Consider the following 16,830-nt stretch of genomic DNA (forward strand, 5'->3'; position numbering starts at 1 on the left):
AAAACACCTCCCCCCACCCCTCCCTTCTTCCTGGCCCTACCTCCTCCCCAGCAGCACAGGGGGATGGGAAATGGGGCCTGCAGGTCAGTTCATCACACGTTACTTCTGCTGCTCCTTTCTTAAAGGAGAAGGATTCCTTACACTCTTTTCCCCCTGATGCAACGGATCGTCTCCTCATGGGACAGTCCACAGACTGGACATGGAAAAGTCAGAGGGCTCAATTACACTCACGGATGAAAGAGAACAAGGAAACAGATTTTTATTCCTGAATGTCTACAATGCTTAAGTGATAATTTACTACTGGCTCTTTTTTGCCTATCTGTCATTAGTTATCTTCACGACTAATCTGTCATTAAATAGGCTAAGTTTAAGCAGTCTTTCCATTTGACCACTGGGCTAGGATTAATTCCTTTGCCTTCAGTAAATTAACAATAGCCAGGACAGCCAAGGCACAGGAAAACATCTAACTATGAAGGTAAAACATCCTGTCAGTTTATCAGAAGTAAAAGGACAGGCAAGAAAGAGTTGAGTCATTACTTAAGGAGCGCCAAACACTATTGATGCTGGGAAGAATGAATTGTTTACACCTTTCATGCTTCAGTTTTCATTAAAAATGTTATGCGTGAATGGACATCCCACCAAGACAGAATAAGGGAAATCAGTTACTTATCTAAGTCAGATGAAATTTCATCAGGTTGAAGAAATTTTCTGCAGAGTACTTAAAAAATGGCTGAGGAAATCTCATGTTAGCATTATCTTTGAGAACACAAAGAGAAAAAATGATCTTCCAGAAGATTAGAAAAGGGATTTTTCTATTTAAAAACAGCAATTTTTTAAAAAAGGAGGAAAAAAAGCCACAGTTGCCTAGCTCCAGTTGATGAAAAACATTTTAGTACAAAGACATGGAAAATCAAAAGGTGTTTATTGTCAGCCAATAAATCATGCCATAACAAACAAGTTTCCTTTAACAGGGTACCTCATCTCATTAGTATGTTAAAAATAATAGGTATTTCAGATAGTGCCTGGTACTATTTTCTTAAATGACCTAGAAAATTACAGTGACGAAAAACCTGCTACAAGATGAGTGTGTAAATGGCTGGAAAACTGTACTCAGCTGTTATTCATTGCTCAGAGTAGAACAAGAAAAAAGGTTGAGAGTGTTTACATAAGTATTTGTCTTTACTTCAGTACTGTTCAATACATTTATCATTTTATAATAGAAAATAGAGTACACCATTCAATTTGCAGATCACTTCAGACTGGACTAGACTTCGGAGACCACATTAAAATTCAAATGATCTTGAGAAACTGAAGTTGTTTATCTTCCAGAAAAAAAAACAAACAGAATGTTTGCTGACAGTAATGCACTTTTAACTTAAAAGAAAATGAAAGATTGTTGTTATCTTCACTTAAAAACTACAGCCTGATTGTCAAACAGCACATGCAAATGTTTAGAGCAAAGAAGAAAATTGCCCAAAAGGTTACCAGAATGATTCTATCAGTTCAGATTTTCTTCAGTGCTCTCCTTTAGATCATCAGAAATAATAAATTTTCTTTTTTGTAGGTTTCTTCCTATTAAAATTCAACCATATCTAAAGTTACTACTTTGTACCGCTCATATAACTCCTACTGGACAGGTAACACATGTTCTGGCCATCACAGCAGCCCAATTGCTTACCTTCTTTGTTAATTATGCCCTCCTTATTAGCTATATGCTGTAGCTATCCAACTGCAAAAGACAAGTTATATCAAAACAAAGAAAATTATGTCAGTCCTTGTTTCATATACTTGCAGATACAAACAACATATCACATCTCAACTTTACATATATATTTAATTTACATGAAACCTTTTGTAACTGTTAAAAAGTACTGGAATAAATTAGGAAAATGTGGATTTTCTATCATAGGCATTTTTCAAAAAACCCCAGAAAATATCTGTCAGAAATAGTTACAGTTCGTTCAGCTTTGAGAAGAAAGGATTAAAAATTTTTTCAGGTTCACCTCCATTCTCTAATTCTACAGTGTAATTTATGTCTAGACTTTTCTTGACAAAGCAACTACGTTGAAACATGAAGTTAGAACATACTTGCTATGTCAGAAGTTACAATCTCATTACACTGAAATCTATGACATGCTGCTGGTACAAAAAAACTGTGGCCAAGGGATTAAAAGTATACTGTAGTTCATCAGGTTAAAATCAGAGAAAACACAGTAGGAAAACAGTTCTGCGTACAAGAACAACTATAAGTATTTGAAATGTCAACTATATAATACCATAAAACATCTTTTAAAAAAAGGCATCCACATCCTTTCTGCTTTGGTATTATGTAATTAAAGAGACGAAATGTCAACCAAGCTGTGATCTTAAATTGTAATGTTAACACTTATTACTGTAGGTATCATGGCATTTGAATGGAAAACTATCCTCTCATATTGTTCAAGCAATTACAATAATCTCATCTGAATCACAAAACATTTTCAAGGGGAAAAAAATCCAGTACATTCTCTGTGACACAGTTCACTTGAAAGTGTGAATAAGCAGATAAAAAAAAAAAAAAAACCAAACAAACCCCCCAAATATTTTCAAATATTTGATTTTCTCAATTTGGTCAGACACTGAATGTAAACAAATGAAAGACCATATGTACACATAATCAAAAACAAACTCCCATCTTTCATTTTCAAAAGGAAGGTCAAGAGAAGCATACAAAAGCTTCTTTTAGTGCCTCATACTAAGTGCTGAAGAATTTTTTTAAAAAAATTAACCCATTTCTGCAAGAAATACTATAACTTCTTGCTGAAGTTTTGAATGAGTTATTTCATTGTGATTTAAGACACAAAACAATAGTATGCATGGTAAATAAAGATTACTAGTGACTTCAAAATTAAAATAGCATTCAGAGATCCTCACCAGCATTACTATATGTGTAATTCCTTGTTAGCTTTCCCAGAAAGGAAGATTCCTCTATTTAACCCTGAAGTCAGAAGCTGCCCAAACATCCACCATTACTTGAGAATAACCAAAGCAATATCTATGTCTCCACAATGGAAAATTTTCAACTAATCTTACTAGTATGATGATAAGGCACTTGGTACAAGCAAGAAGTACCTCAATTGCAACTAGAAAATTTAATTTTCATGGGAAAAAAATGTAACTTCCTAAACTGGAAGTACGCAATTTTTCAGAGTCTATCAATCTATCTACTGACTCTAGAAAATATGAGAAGTATAAAGCAGCAGAAGCTTGATGTTAAATAACAACTCAAGTGACAGAATACACCTCTGTGGGGACAGGTGTCTTTACATACCATGAGACACACCTGAAAATAAGGAAATGTTTCTCCAGAAGTGCATGTATTTATAATAAATTAAAGCAGGAAGCTATATCGAAGGGGCAATGAGATTGAGCTGAAGAAAAAGTCAGGAGACATCATGATCATCATGTGTGGCTTGTCTTAACACTCAGTCTCAGTAACAGGCAATTAAAGAGCAACAAGATTTATTGCCTAAGTAATTCTGTGTGAATGAGATGTAGAGAAGTTTCTAGATTATTTGATTTTATCTTGATGCAGCTTAATCACAGAACTTTTGCTTATACTGTTCAATGGCAAAGAAAAAAACACAAGTTCATTTTTAACATTAATAGAAGGTAATTGCTGTTCTGTACTTCAAAATATTTTACTTTAATTGTGTGCTGCAGAAGGAAAATATGCATTTAGAAATGCATACAACAATAACACTGTTAGATGGCAGTACTTTGTTCTTCACTATTTCTGAAATATAAAACTTTAATATAAAATTATAAGATGCTCACGCTTGTTACTACAAGTGTTAATCTGAGCAATTACATTCTATTGATCTATATAGCCCTCAAAATAAAACTGTCTATATGTAATGTAGTATAGTTGATTTTTTCTACTTTCTACTTATCTATTTTTTTACTCTGATTGCAAAGATTGTCATTTAGAAGATAAATAACATTATCAGGCAAGATTCTTTAAAATAATCCAATATCCTGTTACTTAGATAAAGCATTTTGATTTTTAAAGCTAAATTCTGTAGGGATAGTAAGTTTTTCCTATAAAATAAAGCAACAGATAAAATTATAAGTCAAATTCAGAAAAAAAATAAATAACGTTCCTATTAAAACAACTTATCCACAGAGGAACATTACAAAATACCTCATATCAGCTGTCAGTGAATACCAAAAACATGCATATTGTTCATCTCAACCAGCCACTTCTTTCCTTCACGCTCAGTGACTCACCTTTATTCACTTTACTACATCCCTATGTCTTCTGACATTGATTAAGATTGCTGTTTATTCAGATGCTGGAGAAAGACATAGCAACTCGGAAAGAAAGTCACTCAAAAGATAACTTCTCCAATGATGTGACATTACAAATCTGCTGTTATCCCAACTGATCTTTGTTCTTAAGAGAAGTCGAGAAGTCTTTCGTTTTCTGTTAAATGCTGAAAGGTTATCAAGGGTGAAAATCCCCTGAAATCACTTTTTTTTTTAGCTTCAAAAGAACCTATAAGCTGAAACATAAGCATCATAAGGTCATGTCTAGAACAGTAAACAAAATTGCTCAGTGCCTGTTCTCTGCTGTGTTCAGGCTCTGGGACTCAGGCCAAACGGCATGGCACAATTTACCTCCATATGGCTAAATGCTCTTTTCCTCTAAAACACTGGCTATATCCAAAGTGCCTATTGAGCATATTTCCTGACTTACGCTGACTCCTGAACTAGTTTGCGAGATGCTAGTTTTATAACCCAAAACCATTTTAGTGATTGTGATAATGGCTTATCAGTATTGAACATCTTATGCCAGTTCCATTGGCTCTGTTTAATTTAATTGAGTCTAATTTAATTTACTGGTATATGTGTAGTGGTAAAATCCTAGATATTTCTTTTTTTATAGAGCCTGTTTTGCAAACTATGGGAGTCTCCATTGTTGTGATTTGCTAATATACAATATTTGACAGAAGTTTTTACTCAGATTGAAAAACAAGCATTAAATAAAAGATCAGCAGGAAACTGCATATTTTTTTGAACAGAACATGAAAGCAAACCAGTTCTAAGAAGGTTCAGAGTCACTGTCACTGAAAAAATGACAGCAACTATTATTGAATCAAGCTAAGAAAAAAAATTCTATTTTCTTTGGATCACCAGATTTTCCACAGAGAAGAGAAATTGATATCATTCATAGGAGTACCACTATAAGTGTTAGATTTAAATCAAAACAAAACAACATAGTGATTTTAATACGAAATTCTATCACCTAAAATAGATAAGAACAACTTTCATGGAAATCAGCAAATGGAACATATGATCAGCTTCCAAATGTTAAGGTCCAAGAACATCATATGGAATATGGCATAGGAGCACAAAGGTCTGTGCTCTAACAAACCTGCACAAGATGGAGTTCAACTGTTTCTCTTGACCATAATTTGAGAAAGAAGGCATGACACGTTTTTCAGATAAGGGTAGTTCATAGCCAGCTTGGGAACTGCCGGTAAAAACTATGTATTTCTCAGGAGAAGTGACAACCATTGCAAACAGAGAAACTGTGGGAACTGATCTGGGAATTGAAGAACCTTAATATTCTTTAATTTGCCTACTTTTCTAAATTTAATAATAAAACTTTAATAATAATTTCTCTAGTTTCATAATTTTATGTTCTCTAGCCTTAGTTTATTTGTGAATCTTTACCCACAACAAATCATGTAGCATTTACTATTAAGTGAATTTCTCTGACCGTTTAAAAGCTGCTTTAGGGTGTGTTTATACAACTGCTTGTGATCATAATGAAATGGTTTAAGAAGTGACTGTCCCTCAAGCTAATGTAAGATAACTGACTGTGCTCTTCGAGGCTCCTGCAATGCAGAATAAAATGTATCTGTTCAAATCACCACTGGGGGCAATTCATATATCGTTATCTTATCCAGCATTACTAAGGAGGCAGTAAACAACAACTACAGAGAAGTAATTTCTGTTACTCTCTGAAATAAATATAACTGGTCATGCCACCACACTTGCAGAAATCTATCCTGTGCAGTGCTAACTCACTGTTAATTTTGAGAAATAACATCATTTAACCTTTTAACTTATCAGAAGCAAACTCATTCTCCAAAGTTCAACCTCAATTGAAAACTCACTGCAAAAAAACATATAGAAGAGCTGACGAGTGGTTTACTGTTTGCGTGTTTTTGTTATTGTTTTCTTGCATTAGAAAACAATAATAGTTAATAAGTGTAGACATATTTATAGTATTTTAAATAAGTCCACATGTAGTATCATGCGAGGAAAATCAGCTTAACAACTTGAAACTCCCCTTCCTGACTCACAGTAAGGCCACAGCATTATAAATATACATTATACACAAAATGACAGCTTAGTTTCTCACTACTATCATCTTTTCCTAGCATTTCAGTTTACTTATCTAAACTGATTCAGAATATATCTACATTTCATGAAGCTTTTTCAAAGGCTTTGTACAAAACAAACGTTTAAAGAATGCCTAATACATTATTTATTTGTTTATCACTTAGCACACTGACACTTTCTTCAGTCAGTTTTGATCTCTCAATGGATGTCCAGTCCCATCTATTTATTTCTCTGCTCTCTTTAGCTTGAGTATTCTATAGATCTGTTTCACAGCATCTTTTTAACACCCTCAGATTCTTGCTTCCGAATGCATAATCAACCACCTACAAAATCAGCATCTTCATAGCTGAAGTACATGTTCATTCATTCATGTGAGAATTCCCACATTCAAGTGAGAATTGTTTTAAAACCATTCATTCTAGTATCAGCCTTATCCAAAGCGCAGTGATGTATCTTTTTTTTTTTGTTTCTACTTTTATTCCTCCAAATGTAATGTCTTCTGGATTAAAAATACATGACAGGGTAAAATTCAGTAACAAAATTCCCCCTTACACTTTTAATTTGCTGAGAGATATATCCCTTCTCTTATTAATAACTACCGTTCCCCAGTAACACATATGCTCTTCACCTTCAGACTCACTGGCTGTATATCTTTTGACTTTATGTAAATGTAGTGTGGAGACTCACACAAACTAGGACTATTCATGACCCTAAGGGTAACTGTTAGCAAATTGCTTTGCATGACGATTCCTCTGTTGCTTGTTTTAGCAATCAATAACTGCAACTATAACTAAACTTTATTCCTGATCCACCAGTTCTCCCTGGGGTACAGGGTACAACATGTAAACAGCTTAATGTAAAACACCTGAAATGTAAAAATAAAAACACTCCACAGCTTTGCAATGGAAAGAGGGAAAAAAGAGGGTTAATAAAAATCTCACCAGTTCAGATACCTGCTTCAAGGTTCTTCTCTTTGAAAGTGCTTTTTACTACTTGGAGGATTTATTAAAAGGATATATATCCCTAGGCCATTTTTCCTACAAAACATGAGCATGCGACTTCCTTAGGGACATGATTATGTGAATTTAATTCATTTGAAGAGCATTAGAAAGACAAAAACACAAAGAGAAAGTGTCAGGAATCTGACTCATAACAGGGACATAAAGATTAGCCACTTTCATCTGTTTGCCTAACCAATAAAGAAAAAAAGAGCCATGAGCACTTTCAAGCTGTAAAGTTACTCAAGATTTGAGTGATTATGAGTAATCTGGGGAAATTACAATTGGGGAGGAAGTTCAGGAACATGCTGTGTAATAAATAAAAGTACAATGTGATATACTATGTTCCAGCGTGCAACTAACAGACATAGGACAGATTACCCATACAGACAAACCATTATTTTTATCATAGGACAGATTACCCATACAGACAAACCATTATTTTTATCTTGGCTGTATTTCGTGGCATACGTGAGGTACAGATGGAAGGCTGTGAGGCATCAAAATGTTTCCTTTCGAAAACTTGGAGACACGAGTATTTTCACAACTCTGTTCATATGCCGACGTTAACTCCGTATGAGTAGACTAAGACATATTTGACTAGTTAACTAATTATTTAATTATAATTCCTGAAAGCAAGGTCCCTAGAACTCCCAGCAGAGAACTATTTTTTCTTCTCCTGGATGGACAAGCAAGCCTAGACAACCTATAGAATTCTATAGTTAGTCTTTTTAAAGTTAAAAGTTAGTCTTTTTATGTATCAGAAGTTTCACGTGAAACTCAAAAGACATTTTGTATTCATCTTGTCATGTGATAATGTAGAATATGTTCTTTGTCTCACTGGCATATGTCAAGTGTTTGCAGGGAAACATGAAGATAAGAAACTACGAAAACCTAAGTAAACCAAACTATTTCATTCTTTTACTTCATACTTGGGAAACCCATTTATTCATTAACTGTATGTGGTGATAATGGTTACTTCTTCAGTGTAGTTTCTTTTGGGGTAGCTCTTTTTTACTGTACATTAACAAAATAATTGTGAACGTGATATGAATGAAGAAAATCAAGAGTTTTCCAGATTTCATTTTATGATAGAGAAGGGTTCATACAACCTCACACATGAAAATGAATGCATCTCTTACTTGCAAAAAATGTTTCTATACTAAAATATGAAAGAATCAAGTAATGTTAAAAAGCATATAAAAGCCTATACATAACACATTGAACAGTTGAGGTTTTAATTATTAAAATAAAAAATTCCAAGACCATTTATTTCAATTATTAACATAACTGAAATAAAAATGTATGAATAACAAATAAACTAAAATTTTTTTTTCCTTATAATTTCTTGTTAGTTTGTACTGGAAAGCTGATAAAAAACGGAATCACTTTCTTGAGTTATACTATAATATATTCATTGAGTGACCAATGAAGTGTGTTTAGAAAAAAAATTTTGTTGGAATGTATTGTCATTTATATTTATCTGTGTAACAGAAGTAAAGCTAGAAAATTTAATCTATCAACACTTCACATCAAATGATCCACTAAAATATCAATGCAGATTTTCAAATGTCTAAGATTTATAATACGGCAAGGAAATGACGCAGTTCTCCACAAATCAGAATATTTCTGAATTTTCCTAATCAGTTAAGAGATATTAAATACAGAACAGGTAGCATACTGTCTATTTCTGTATTCATTGATTAAAGTTATTTTATATGTACATATCCACATCTTTTAGAGTTTGTAACTAGATATTAAGTAACTCAGATTCACTATAGATGGTTTCATATATATTGTCATAAAAGGTGCATTTTTAAAGTCTCTGAAATGATGAAAGTTTCATCCGTCCTATTCTAGATGAAGATTTTTAGGCTTTTGTTCCCGCTGCTCTCCAAAGCAGCACATACTCACGCAGATCAGTTTCTGGATAAAAATGAACTGTCTCTTCTGTTTGCTTTTGAATGGCTTTTGTCTCTTTTTATCACTGAATACTGAGAGCAAAATTGAGGCACTAGAGAGTTTGCAGTCCAGCTGTTGTGGCACAAATCAATATTTAAAATGCACAGTGGCAATTTTTCTTCCCTTGAAAGCAGGACTCTGTGTCATGAATTTCTTGTTCTCTTAAATCCAGAACTTTATCAACGTTAAAGCACAAAACCTAATATTGGTTTGTACCCAAAAGCACTACTTCAGTGATAAACTAAATAAAACAGTAATAAAATTGTTAATTAATGTTTGACTTTTGTGTTTCTCTGGAGGAATTTTCAAGCATTAGTGTTTTATGAATGGGGAGTTAAAGCATTCCAGCCCAAGAGAAAGGTTTCCTTTAACTTCTTGAAATCACAAAGAGTTAGTATAACAAACTTTTGATACCTCATGGGTAAAGCTGGCCAATGCAAAGAGTATCTGGAGAAAAATACAATCTTTTTCATCATTTTACTAGGCATAAATCTTCTTCTAAAATACTTCTTTCCAAGGTACAGGTGGATTGCAGGCATTCTGTATATCATCTTATTGCTGGTGATTTTTCATGCATGGGGATTTATGAGCTAGAAGGTGAGGATACGCAGTACAGTTTTGCCCCTGTATTCCTCTCCTACATTTCAGCACGAAGCTTTTAATTCTGTAATTATGTCCCACATGCACAGTGTACTTTATGACACCCCTCCCAAGTGGGCAGATGTTCCTAAGCAGATCTCTCTGTTGTGAAGGAACCTCCCTTGGGTTTAGCACTGTCAGACTGCATTAAGAGCAGATATAAAAGGTAAGAAGCAGATGTATAGTGCTATTTCTGTTTGACATACTGTCCCTCTATCCAATGTACAGCAACACTGAGCCAACAGGCTAATGAATGGAGCCTGCAGAATAAATCGTTAACCTGTAACCTCATCCAGTCTGCATGCAGTCTATTAAGTTTGTACTCGTGTAATTCACGCTCTTATGTTTACTGCCGCTTCTGTGTTTGTTGCTTTGCTTTATTTTGCTCCCAGTATTACATACAGGTCTCAGAACCAAAATGCCAAGGTGAGAAGACCTGCACTGGAGAGAGGGGATGAGGAGGCTATGAGGGACAGTTATTGACCTGCCGACTTACTTGCATGAGGAAGACTGAAGCATCTCTTTTTCCCTCTGTCTCTTCACACTGATGGCCCCAGAGCACATCTGCGTCACATGCAGGGGAGGGGGTGGTTTGCTCAGAGGCGCTGAGATAGATAGATAGAAAATTGTTCAGTGAGGACCTTGACAGCCTCGCAGGCGTGATTTCCACCCCCCCACCCCCCCGCCCCTCCATACTGTGTATATAAAGGAGCCCCGATTTCTCTCCGTGGCAGCTCTCGGGCTTTGCCATCCCAGATAACTGCAGGCATGGGACTCCCCTGAGAAATGGGACGGGAAGGCGGGAGGTGGAGATAGGCTTCCAGGTGACTTCTCCCTCTCTGGCTGCGCTCGGTCACGGAGCTATAAAAGACTGAGGAAGAGCCACCTGCCTCCCGGTGCGGCTGCTGCCGCTGCCGGTCCTCTCCGGGCTGTAGCTCCGCTGGCTCCCCCGTTAATCAGATTAGCGCGTCTTCGCAGCCTCCCTCACCCGCTCTTCCCCACGCAAGTGCCTGTCTCCCCTGAGAGGTGTCTCTCATTCCTGCCTCTCTCTCCTCCCCTTCCCACTGATCACCGTGCAATTCTCGTCAGCTCTGGGCATCTCTCCCTCTCCCCTTCTCCCTTCCCTGCTGGGTGTCTCTACCTCCTCTCGGCTCTGTGCATCACTCCATCCATCCATCCTCCCTCTCCCTCTGCACTGGTGTGTGCGCGCATCTCTCTCCTCCTGGCGGCTACCACCCCTCGCCCTGCAGGCGCAGCGCTGCCCGGAGGAGCCGCCGCCGCCGCTACCGGGAGCGGGGCCGCCCCGCGCTGCCGCCGCCGCCGCCGCTGCCGCCCGGCCCTGCCTGGCCGCCGTGAGTCCCGCCTCAGCCCACCACTGTCCCCCGCCCGCCGCGGCACCATGTCCGGCTCCGGCAGGAAAGACTTCGACGTGAAGCACATCCTGCGCCTCCGCTGGAAACTGTTCAGCCACCCCTCGCCGGCGGGCGGCCCGGCGGGGGGCGGCTGCCTGCCGCCCGACAGCAGCTTCGAGCACTGGGGGCCCAGCCAGAGCCGCCTGCTGAAGAGCCAGGAGAGAGGCAACAGCGCCTTCTGGAAGAAATCCGCCTCCTCCGCCTCTTCCTCGGCGGCCACCACGGCCAGCCCGCCCAACGGGACGCTGCTGTCCGCCGGCGGCCGGCCGGCCGGGGGGCACGGGCTGGGGCACGGGCACGGGCCGGGGCCGCCGCTGCCCCGCACCGTCTTCTACGTGGAGTCCCTGGAGGAGGAGGAGGAGGAGGCGGAGGCGGTGCCCGGCGGGATGGAGGTGGCCCGGGAGCCCGAGAAGCCCCTGGCGCCGCCGGAGCGGGAGGAGGCGCCGGGGGACTGCGGGGATGGAGGCAGCCGGGCAACAGGTGACGGAGGCGGGCACAGGTAGGGACGCGCGGCGGCCCCGGCGCAACCTGCGCGGCGTCCGCGGGTCGGGGGGTCCTTGGCCCCGGCCCTGGGGGCGGGCTCCCGGCCGCGGGAGGGAGCGACGGGCCCGGGGCGCGGGTGGGCAAGTGTGCGGGTGTTGTTGCGGGAGGGAGCGCGGGGGAGCCTGGGGGCGGGAGGGCTCCTCCGTCCGCAATGGCAGAGTTTTGGGGCGGAGGGGCGCCCCGCTGCCCGGGCAGGGCGGCGGGGGGGCTGCCCGAGGTTCCCGGGCGAGAATGGGAAGCCTCAGGGTCGGGGTGTCGCAGGCAGGGGAGGCTGCCCCCCTGTCCCTTCCCCCCCCTGCCCCCTGCCCCCCTGTCCCTGCCCTCCCTTGCTGCCTGCCCCCCCCTGCCCCTGCCCGCGGGGCTGGCCCGGGCACCGGCGCCTCTCAAAGCCGGCGCTCCGCGCTGGGAGGGAATCGTCGCCACCCAACTTTCTCGGAAGTTGATTGAAATGCTAGCGGGAGGTGATGTTGTTCGGAGTATTGGGATGCCAGGTGAATGCTCAAAAGTAAAAAACGTCAGCTTCCCTGGAACCCGGCGACTTAATCGTGTCACAGCCTACCTCAGAGAAAAATAGGAATTTGGTTTACGAGTCATCAACTGAGTGACACCTGAGAAGACGTAAGAAAAAGCAAGACACATCCAGGTGCTTGTGATTCATATGAAACTTCTTTTAATGATGAACTGCTTTTCTTTCTCAACCCTCACTCCTCCCGCCCCAAGCCCAAACAGAAATTAAAATCATCAGAAGAGGGAAATGTAGCTAACAGAGCTTCCAGAGATACTGTGATACAGATAATCCTGAGGATAAAACACTTCATTGGTTTAACTCTGCTTATCCCCATCTCCCTATGGTTAAAATAATTTAATTTTCATTTCCCTTGTCATTTATTACTTTTTCTGTGCAAAGAAATGTATAGTTCTATTTCTAAATAGAAAATAGTGACTTGTGCTCTTCGTATTGAAACTAAAGCATATGATATTAAATACTTTATTAGATAAAGAGACAGCACTGCATTTGTTTGGCTTAATATGGCTGTAGATAAACATACATGTGCATACAACTTTGAGTATGTTAAGCTTTTTCATAGAGACCTAAAGCATATATTCTCTGCTTGAAACTTTTCGTTGTTTTGTCAGTTAGCGTAGTTCATTTCATAGGAGCTACATCGTTTAAACAAATGTGGAATAGCTGGCAAATGACAGGGCACATTTTTAAAGAAAAAGTAAGTGATACTCAAGTTTTAATGAACATTGGAAGTTATAATTTTGAACAAGAAGACGCTTATCACAGGATGCAATGCAAAATGTTATTGAGATACACTATAAAGACAGGTAAAATAAAATAAAAAGTAATCTCTTCAAGGTTTTTGAACTGAATAGAAGAGGTTAAAAACCAGTACAAATATAATCTCATTCTCTAGATTTTATATTATGTGCGTCACTGATCTGAGAATCTTCAGAGATCTCCATACTGACAGAAGCTTACTAAATTTTAATGGCATCACTTAATTTGTCCGTAAGAGTTGAGTTACTAGAATGAATTTCCTCATCACATGTGTAGTCTGTGATAATATAGATCTGATTTATTCTCACTGTTCTTGAGTTTTTATAATCCATTTATTCCTTGTTCTTCATTCATTGCTACTGAAACAACACATCTAGTCATCAGTACCTCATAGTCTTGTTGAAGGCATGTGCTAAAATTTGTTCAGATTTAAAGTAACTCCGGCAGGGAGTTACCATTTTAATATTAATGAAAATGCCACCTTTTCAGATACAAAAATGTTTAAGATAATTTTAGAGTCTGAGACTTGCCTTTCTCATTTTCGTGTAAGAACTTTTCATTTACCTGGCAAGAGGTGGTGAAGTGCTGCAAAAATGGCAGTACTGTGCCTGAAAGCTCTGTGGTCCAACAATCTTCTGGTGCCCTGACAAGTTATGTTTGTCACTCCTTCTGTAGAAACTAGTCTTTTTATGAATGGTGCCAACTTCTTTACTTTATTATGACTATAGGATATGTGAACTAGCATTCAGTCCTGAACTATAGATACTACCAAATACATAAACAGATCAATATGTGGAACTTACACCAAGACTTTACGCATACACCTGCTGAATGTTTGATACAGTGAGTGTAAAATTGTTAACTCCTGGCTCTCCTTAATGTTTTGTCCTGTACATGTTTAGCAACTACTTTAATACTTTAGGACTGTTTGGAACACAATATTTTTGTTTTGTGAAAATGGTGAGAATTCAACATTCGGATATGTTTCAATGCAGACTATATCCACAATATTTCAAATGTTGTGGACAGGAGGTCTCTGGACAATATTAGCTAGTAACCCAGTGGCAGGACATGATGTGAAGTGAAAGTCAACAAGGCAGCTTTGGTTTTATACTTGAGATTAATAGATTTGTTGTTATTTCTACTATTAATATGTATGTGCAAGTGAAAATTACACTTTTTTTTTTCCTTTGGCTTCCTCTTGGGATCCTTGTATCCCCAAAAGGTGGTGTGTTGTTGTGGGTTTTTATTCCTGGTTGCGCCCCTCTGTTTGATATGTGAATTCTCTATTGGAATCCCTTTTTCGGCCCATCTCGTGCAGAATTCCTGGTTTTGGCTATTTGTGGATTTGTAGTTACTTTGTTCTCACATTTAAGTTAAACGTTTAACTGAATGATCTTGAATTTCTAATTTTACTTTGAATATTCTGTAGATATTATGGTATTCATTTAATAAGAGAAGATGATTGGGTAATAACAAGTACATTCTACTTTATTAATTTGGTTTCATATGCTTCTAAAAAACATCCTTTCATGTTAATTGTACAGGTACTCATATGTGTAAGTAAAGTTATATGGATAGTCCCATTGACATTAGGAAGACTGAAGGATTAGACTTCATGCGTGATATGAAGTACTGATATAATAGTTCTACATTCCATATTTGTAAAAACAAAGTATGCAGTGAACAATTAGTGTTAAAACGCTATTTGATTCCTTGAAATTGCTTGCTCGAACACTTGCATATCAAATCATTTCAGAGTGTGCATGTCAAATTTGGCAATAACTGCAGTAGATATTTAAACATATATTTTTATTTCAATTATGTAAGAAAAAGCTGTTAGAAAAAAAATAATCTATGTAATGAATTTGCAATTAAGACTTATAAATCGACCATGAAATGCTTGGAAAATACCAGTGCCAAGATTTGCTATATAGCCATCAGCTCCTAGGAGATTATAATGGAGTTTTTGCATGATCAGTGAATGGTAGCGTGCTTTGCTTGCTTCACACTGTCCAAATCCTATGAAGATGTAATTACTCATGAGCCCTCAGCACTGTTTACCACTACACTCAGTACGCGCCTCACAAACTACTCATGGATTTATCTTTACAACAGCCCTATTTTATAATGGAGAAGTAAACCAGAGAGAGATAAAGGCCAGAAAAAAAAGAGTTGAATTGGTGGTTTCAGAGCACATAGCATTTTTTTCCTACTACTGTGTTCTCAGTTGCACCCATAAATGATGAGCCCTTCTGCAAACCAGCCCATCTCCTCTGGCTGTGTGCAAGAGGAAGGAGGAACACAGGGTTCAGTTAACTTATTGTTTAAGAGACACTTCCAAGAAGGATATACTAGATATGCCTAACCCACATAAAACAAGAACTGACAGTACAGAAGTCTTTCATAAAACATACAAGTGTTTGAAAATACAGCTTCTGAAAGAAGATGGCAAGTCCTCCCAGTATTAGGTACTGTATAATAGTATACTGTAAAGCAAGCAGTGAAAGGACTGAGTTCTGTGCCCTACTCACACAGCAGAATTTCACACTTATATCTCGCTCCACTAGAAAAAGTCATGAGGAAGGAGCATTTTCTACTCTTTCTGTCGAATTTGTCACTGGGAAGTAAAAAATTCAGAATTATTAGGAGTCCAAAAGGTTGAAAAGTGAGAGCATAATTTTGTATTTCAACCATTAATAGAGCAATTTGGTTTACAACTCTCTATGGTCAAAAAATATTTATTTAAATTAAATCAAATCATTATTTGATAAGAAATAATAGTAATGATCAGGGTAGAATCAAGGACATAAAACGTATATTTTTAAACTATAGAATCAAAACTATTGGATAAGCATTTCTTTTGTATTTTTCTCTTTTGACCCCACAAATCTTGCATTTTGATGCTTTTGCCCTTTAGTCTTTCCCACTTCCAAGTCTTCCTCCTTTTCTCTTACCAATCTACCACTTTGTGGTCAGCACGCTGCTGTAGAAAGTTATGAGTTTGAAACCTGCCAGGATGAGCAAGAGTTTCACTACAGCTTTCTAATTTAATGATAAAATATTTTGATCATTTTAGAAAATGCAGATAAATTGTCATAGCATTTTACCGCTTAAGTGCTTGATGTACTCTTGTCTATGTATCTAGTGTCAAGAGAGGATTCTGGGCTCTGGTTTCTAAGTAAAGCGACTTTCCCACTTACGACTTTGACCTCGGTACTGGAGCTTACAAAAAGAGGGGAATCAAGACACCTTCCTGCGTCTTAGACTGTCTTGTGAGCTCTCACACCTTTAGGTATTTTCTCAACTCAACATGGCTATGGCCTTTCTGAGGTGCTATCCACTTGGTATTGTTTAGATATCAAAATATGAACTGTGGATACTACTGTGACAGCCATATGCTAAAATTAGATACTATAGATATCAAATTTATAGCTGCTTATGTTTTCCATTGACTTGACTATCTCATAGAGACTGCTCTGTTAGGAATGAAATTTAATGCTAGGAATGGAATATATATTACACAACTCTGCATTTCCAGGTTACGGAGTCAGAAGAGAATAATTCATTTGTCTTTACCATGAGCCGACTTTTCAAC

General features: G+C 38.5%; 1 protein-coding gene across 2 annotated transcripts in view; it reads left to right on the forward strand.

Moving 5' to 3' along the window:
- The first annotated feature begins 11,391 nt into the window (after positions 1–11,391).
- The window catches only part of KLHL1 (kelch like family member 1), a 276,154-nt gene continuing 270,715 nt past the window's right edge, over positions 11,392–16,830 (forward strand). For both annotated transcript variants that reach the window (XM_086611712.1, XM_086611716.1), the window contains exon 1: positions 11,392–11,903. In XM_086611712.1, coding sequence (XP_086467838.1) covers positions 11,392–11,903 — 512 coding nt within the window. The remainder of the gene's footprint in view (positions 11,904–16,830) is intronic.

Source organism: Tauraco erythrolophus, chromosome 1 (genome assembly GCF_009769465.1).
Source record: "Tauraco erythrolophus isolate bTauEry1 chromosome 1, bTauEry1.pri, whole genome shotgun sequence".
Taxonomy (NCBI): Eukaryota; Metazoa; Chordata; class Aves; order Musophagiformes; family Musophagidae; genus Tauraco; species Tauraco erythrolophus.